The 6,556-nt window shown below is 40.7% G+C and overlaps 1 protein-coding gene across 1 annotated transcript in view; it reads left to right on the top strand.

Annotated features, from left to right (window-relative positions):
* Positions 1-4,614: 4,614 nt before the first annotated feature.
* LOC118232051 (E3 ubiquitin-protein ligase RNF38-like) overlaps positions 4,615-6,556 on the top strand; it is a 34,006-nt gene continuing 32,064 nt past the window's right edge. Inside the window, exon 1 of the mRNA XM_035426592.1 lies at positions 4,615-6,398. Within this exon, the coding sequence (XP_035282483.1) occupies positions 5,843-6,398 (556 nt within the window). The 5' untranslated portion in view covers positions 4,615-5,842. The remainder of the gene's footprint in view (positions 6,399-6,556) is intronic.

The following is a 6,556-nucleotide window of genomic DNA, read 5'->3' as shown; positions in this document are numbered from 1 at the left end:
AATTGTGAAATCCTAATAGCCGGTGTGCCTGGGATGAGAAAGAAAGAAGAAACTCTCTCAGTCTCTCAGGATTTCCCAGTTTGTGAAACCCAAGGTGGTTTTCATTGCTTCAAGAATTTCAGTTCATGCAGGCTTCCATTAAGAATACAAAAGAACAAAAAAAAAATCAAAGGGAAAATGCGTTTGTTCTTGTGTTTGCATTCTTGGAATACCACCTCCCCTCCTTTTAATGCATGAAAATATTTGTTTTTTCATATTTCGTTCTTCTCTCAAGCCAAATGCTTTGCTGCCAAATTCTCTCAGCTTTGGTTTGGCACAGATAGGGAGGCTGGTCTTTTTATCCCTCTCCTTTCCCAGTTCTCTTCCTTTGTTTTCTGATTTCCATCCCTAGGCATTTTCTCTCTTTTTTCCCCCTTTATTTTCTTTCTTTTGCTCAGTAGAAGAGAATCAGAGGAACACTGAGGGTTCTGTTGGTCTGCTGTCCACTGTCTCTCCCTTGTGGAAGAGGTTTCAACAGACATGAAGTTAGACAGTGTTTCACTGAGGTCCTAACAGGAGACAAAATCAAGAGCAAGTGTACAAAATAACTTCTCTGTGGTTCCCTTGCAATGTGACTGTGCGGAAGTTCTGCATATAGTGAAAATGTGACTGAGATTCAACAGATGCTTAAGTGGCCATTTTATTGCCTGTTGCAAAGTTCTTTAAAAATATGGCTTTGTGACAATAACTTTTTTTTTTCCTGATCTTTGAAATATGAGAACATGTAAATGTTCTCCATTCAGAATTTTTTTTAAAAGATCGTTTTTTGTCCACAAGTGATATTTACATATTTTCTGCTTCAATAACCTGTTTTGATGATATTATAACCATTCAAATGTATATATTTATGCAAAACATGAACAATGACAATGATGAACTATGACATCACAAAAATAAAAAGATTGGGGGGGCTTTCTTACACTTGCTCAATCCCATTTTATAACCACTTCTACTTATTAAGAGTTGTTCATCCAAAAGCAGTTTGATTTTGTTTCTCTTTCCCTGAGTTATTCTGGTGTCACACAATTATACACTTATGATACTTTTTGTGTATATTTTTCTGCAGCAGAGAGTTACAGTGCAATACCGCCAAGTGCTGATGTAAGTTACAGCCAAAGGATCAAAGTCCTTGCGGGCTTTTGGTTTCTGGCCCTGTTACTGCATCCACTCCGCTCAAAGCTTGAGTCTCCCCTTCCTAAATTTCCATCTTATGCTGTCTTTGTCTCTCGCTTAAGCACAAACACTATGAGATGCACACAAATGTTGCACTCACACATTGGCAGCACATGCAAGCGCATGTTCACACGCTCTTACAGGGCCATGCAAACAGAAACATGCAAATCCGCACCCACACAATTCTCATAAACACATACCGAGACAGTCCCTAAGGAGCCTCCATGCCTACTTAGTGGCAAAGTGGTATAAGCACACATGCCAAGTATGTGCCCATAAATATATGTATACTGTACAGAAAGCACACACACACACACACGCACATCAGTCAACTAAGCCAAAAAAGACTACTCCAAAATGTATTAATGACATGCACACATACACATATAAATATATGTCCCAGTTGTTTTTTTTAAGAACACATAGTTGACACAACAACATTCATCATATTCAATAGGACAATGATTATAATTATGTGGTTTGCAGTGCGGTTATAGTTTTGCTACCAAAGCTGATCATGAAAACGTGTCAAATTACTGTACCAGTGTTTCAGCACTGTATCGATTTGACCACCATGACGGTGCAGGCTGCTTACTGCAGTCTTGCAGGTTCACTTGGTTGCAATTGCTGAAAACTCCCTATTATTTTTAGATACTCAATTTTCCAGGATTGCTTTGGACTAGTTCATATTGTGCTTATTAATTATCTTTTACAGAGTCAAATGTTTGTGACCGAAAAGTTTATGACCAAATCTCAGTCCCGGTGAAGACACAAAATTTATGAAACCAGCAATTTTTGTAAATAAGTCATGAGAAGTAATAACACGTTAATTGTTTGTATTCAGACACTACCAATGTCTGCTGAATAATTATTTCTTATTACCATAATTATACAATGGATATTCCTATAACACTAGCATCAGTATGTTTTGAGCTATCTTGTTTTCTTCAGGCAGCATTTCATGTCTGTGCTAATTTCTGAACAATCATCCCTGTAGCATCTACAAGTACACCCGGAGAATAACTGTTGAAATTCAGGATGACAGATCAGGCAGTTGAAAGATTTTGCCCAGGCCTAACTATGACTGACAAAGCCTTGACAATTGATAAATGCTGACAGGTAGCACATCTTCTTCGAAATCTGAGGCAAAGATACCCAAGAACACAATTACAGTGTCTCACCTGAAGTCATCCTTCTGGTCCACTGGTCACAATTTTAAAGACAAATCAACTCTCCAGCAATTAAATACTTCTGCCCCAAAAGAAGATCTGGCTAAAATTGACAGGTTGGATATTTAGTGTGTACTGTGCCATTTTAAGTATGCCTGGCTTGAAATGTTGGGCTGTTAAGATTTTAGTTGGGTGTTTATTTGCAGTAACAAGGGCAATATTATGCTACATCTGTGCGTAAACTTATAACCTTTGGCTTTACCAGCTTTAGAGATTGTTTGCCATTCCTTGAACAACTTTAAACTCATTATGAATTATGATAGTGGAATGAATGTTCAGGTGATGACAATACTCTGGCTGCTCGGGGGGGGGGGGGGGGTGGTTTCACACCCCAAGACGACAAGGCCTGGGCCTTGTTACTAGATCTATTGTGTCTTTGTCATTTCTTACAATGGATAGATACATTGTAGCCCTCTACCAAGGTAACTAAACTCAACTAGAAGGATGCAGGTTTGAATTCAGAGTGAAGTAGAAAATCAATTAACTATGACATCTGATAAATGATTGGATGGTGTAGCAAATCTACTTACTGAAATTGCTTCAAAAGTAAGCTTGTAAAGCTGCTTGTGAAAGTGTGTGAGCTAAGGTAACCAGGGATATAAAAAACTACTATGTCAATATGCCAGGGAATTCTTTACTATTCTATCTGTTTAATCAATTTTCTTGCATCTTTCATTTATATTCACATTCACACTCCTTGTTTCTCTTTCATTCCCTCCCTAGTACAGATGGCTTTTGAATGTGATAGAAGCCCCTCCCCCTGTTTAAACAGACCAATGAAGAGACATGCAAACAGAACCCCTTCACACACAAATTTCTCACCTTTTGCCCTACCCCTACCCCTTTTTTCTAAAGTCCTCCCCGTTTCACCTCTCTCATTCCCTACCCCCACTCCTAACCCTAGAACACTCATTCCCCTTTCCTTGCCACTTTACTTGTCTTGTGAATAACACATAGCATTAGGCTAACTCAACAAAAATACCATTGCATGCCATTACGGGAGTAAAAAAGAACATGGAGAGAGAAAGAAAAGGGAGGATTTGGTTCCATGAAAGAAGGTGATGTCAGCTTTAATGATTCATCAATTGAAGCACACATGCACATTTGGATGGAACCAATTTAGCTTCACCACTACCTGCCTCCACCCTGCAAAGTTTAAGAGAGATCCAGGGACATGCATGGATATACAAGTCTTTTTATTATTAAAATATTAATGTTATACTTTGATTGGTCTGGAAAATGTGCTTACCACAATTACTTGAACTGTGAACATTCTAGAATCATTGGGAAAGCGTTCGCCCTCTCAAACTCCTTACACTTATCCAGCTAGGCCAGCTGTTTTCATTTGAAGTGTGATACCCTCTTTTGAAGGAATCTTAAACACGTCTGGCCTTACCTGGGATTACTGAGGATTTCTATGTTGGTTCAATTGGTGCTGCTTTTACAATTAATAACCTATATATTAGTCATTATTAGACATTATCATTATTGTTTTATATTATGCAAAAACAGAATAATTGCATTTAAATGTGGTGGATGCTCCATTTTTGCAGGCTGTCTGTAGAATGGATGTTTCATTTATAATTATGGTAATTATAAGAGAGAGAGAGAGAGAGAGAGAGAGAGAGACTCCATGCTCCACCCAGGCTCCATGCTTAAGGAAGTGTCAATGTTACATACACTGTATTAATTACAGTAAAAGACAGCCGCTTTTCACGCGTTAGAGGCACGTGTTGCTATTTTAATGCGTCTGTGTGGTAAAATTAGAAGAAAAGAAACAAAGAAAACTCAGAAAACAGTACCGGTTTTGCTAGTTTCAGCTAAGCAATACGCAGGCACAACCAATCACGATCAAGGGTTGTAGTGTTCTGTATTTGTAAATAATTTACAACTCCCTGCCTCCTTTCCCCCCTCGCCTATCCGCCTTATTGTGTTCCCTCAAGGCATACATAATCGATTCAAACGTTTTGTGGCAAAAAATACCCATAAAATAACGCACAGCGCGCTAACATAATATTATAATTATTATTACTCTGTAAATTTTATAATACTAAGCCAGTCGGTAGTCCAGAAAATACAGTATTAGCCCAAAATTCGGAGTTTACTCTATTTTTCTGTTTTCTATGTATTCGGTCTTGCTGGAGATCTGAAATCCCATTGATTTTCAGTCATATTTCACACTGACATCGCCAGGGCACTCACACGCCGCTGGAAGTCCGTGGTATGGTCTTTCCAGCCGAATAACGCGGGGATTTAAATCGGAAGAGAAGCAGCGCGAATTTGATTTACTGTCCAAGATGATGGAAAGGCAGAGCTCATAGTTTTACTCGGTTTGGAATCGACTGGATCTCGTCCAGTGTGCGAAGGGGAGGTTACTTTTCCCAGCATCAACTAGCTGTAGCTGGCTGGCTAACATTACTATACGGACCTTCTCGGCATTTTTCCCCAGAGGAAGAGAGCGCCGACACAAAAATAATCATTTTATTAGCTAGAAAACTGCCCGACTCCCATTTTTTTTAGAATGGCAGAAACTTAGCAAAGGTCTACGGGAACTTGCTAGCAAACTTGTGTCAGATGTTATTAGCTCGCTAGCGTAACGTTAGCTACGATCAAATTAGTGCTAATGTTATTCATGGTGCAAACAAGAAAATAGAATAACAAAACCAGTCGCGCAAACGTTGAATAGCTTACTGCGAATATATACGAACACTTTCCTTTATTTCTGGACATGGTATCCTAGCCAGTTGACTAACTACGTTAGCTGGTTAGTTTTTCTGGAAAGGTTGCGTGACTGATTATTAGCTGGCTAGCTGGATACGTTTTGTCGCTAGCTTTAAGTTAGCCTACAAGAAGAGCCGAGCAGAGACGTTAATGTGCTGATGATTTATGCGTGTGAATGTTCGCTAACGTTAGCTAATGAAGTGGATTGGATGCTGAATGAGGGATGAGTTTACTGAAGTAGCTTGCCTGCAAGCTAGCTAGGCAACTGTCAATTTCATTTTCTAGCCAAGTCTGAGAAAGGAGTTAGATAGGTAAAGTCCTGTTGTGGGGTGTTTTGGTACCCTTAGCTGTCTAGTACGAGCAAGCGAAGTCACAAACTTTGGCTACCTAAGGTACTAGAAACTAACTAAACTAGCTGAGCGGTGAAACAGAATGAGCTGGTTTCTGCCATTTGGATTTTAAGTAGAACATCTAATGTATTTTTTTCTTTTTTATATACGGCGGTGAGCTTACTAGTTGGCTTATGATATATTGCTGTCTTAAGTTAGTGTTGTCTTTTTACCGTTAGATTAGTTAGCTAATCATTATAACATGCTAGCTAGTTGAACAACGGCTATTTTCTGACTTAAAAAGTGCTTCAGTGAGCTAGTTGCTACTTAAGGGAGGGACGCTGAAAGGAAATGCCCATTGCTGTAGCTGGTCAACCAACAACACAGGAGCCCCGTGTCTATTCCCAGTGTCCCACTGTTCCAGATAACGTTACTGTCCCGAAACGGAACACTCAATGTGAGGACACGGGCTTTCTGTCTCAACAGCAGGCCGATTACTGGGGCGCGGAGGGGGGCAGGGGAACGGACAGGCGCAGCCACACCGGTAGGCTTTCACTAGCACCCGTGTCGTTCTCTCCGTCGCAGTACCCTCCTACCCCCTCCCCCTTCACCTTCTCTTACAACCACCCGCAACCCCCGGCCATGGATCCCCCGAGGACTCGATCGCGATCGCGTTCTGGATTCTACCAGTACAGCATGAACAGTGGTGGTAACAGTAATAACACAAACAACAATATTACCAACGGCGGAGTCATCGGTATCCATCACCAACAGCACAACCCTGGACGCCTACCACTTGGAGCACATAGTCCAACGGAGAACCAGCGTGACGTTACCCCAGGAAATAACCTGTTGGTAGGAGCACATCGACACACAGGCCCCGGAGCACACAGACACCTCGGAGCAGGTAGATAAATGTTTTATTCTGCCCGAACTTGTACTACTGGCAGCTCTCATCGAACCTCTGTGGTGCTACACTTGGCTAAGCTTTTTCTGTTTTGGTTGGTGGGGGTTGGGTGGACGGATGACGGGTTAACATAGCAGCTAGCTGTGTGTCTTACTTGT

This window comes from Anguilla anguilla, chromosome 7 (genome assembly GCF_013347855.1).
Source record: "Anguilla anguilla isolate fAngAng1 chromosome 7, fAngAng1.pri, whole genome shotgun sequence".
Lineage (NCBI taxonomy): Eukaryota > Metazoa > Chordata > Actinopteri > Anguilliformes > Anguillidae > Anguilla > Anguilla anguilla.
The sequence above is the reverse complement of the archived record's forward strand: the minus strand, read 5'-3'. Positions and strand labels throughout refer to the sequence as shown.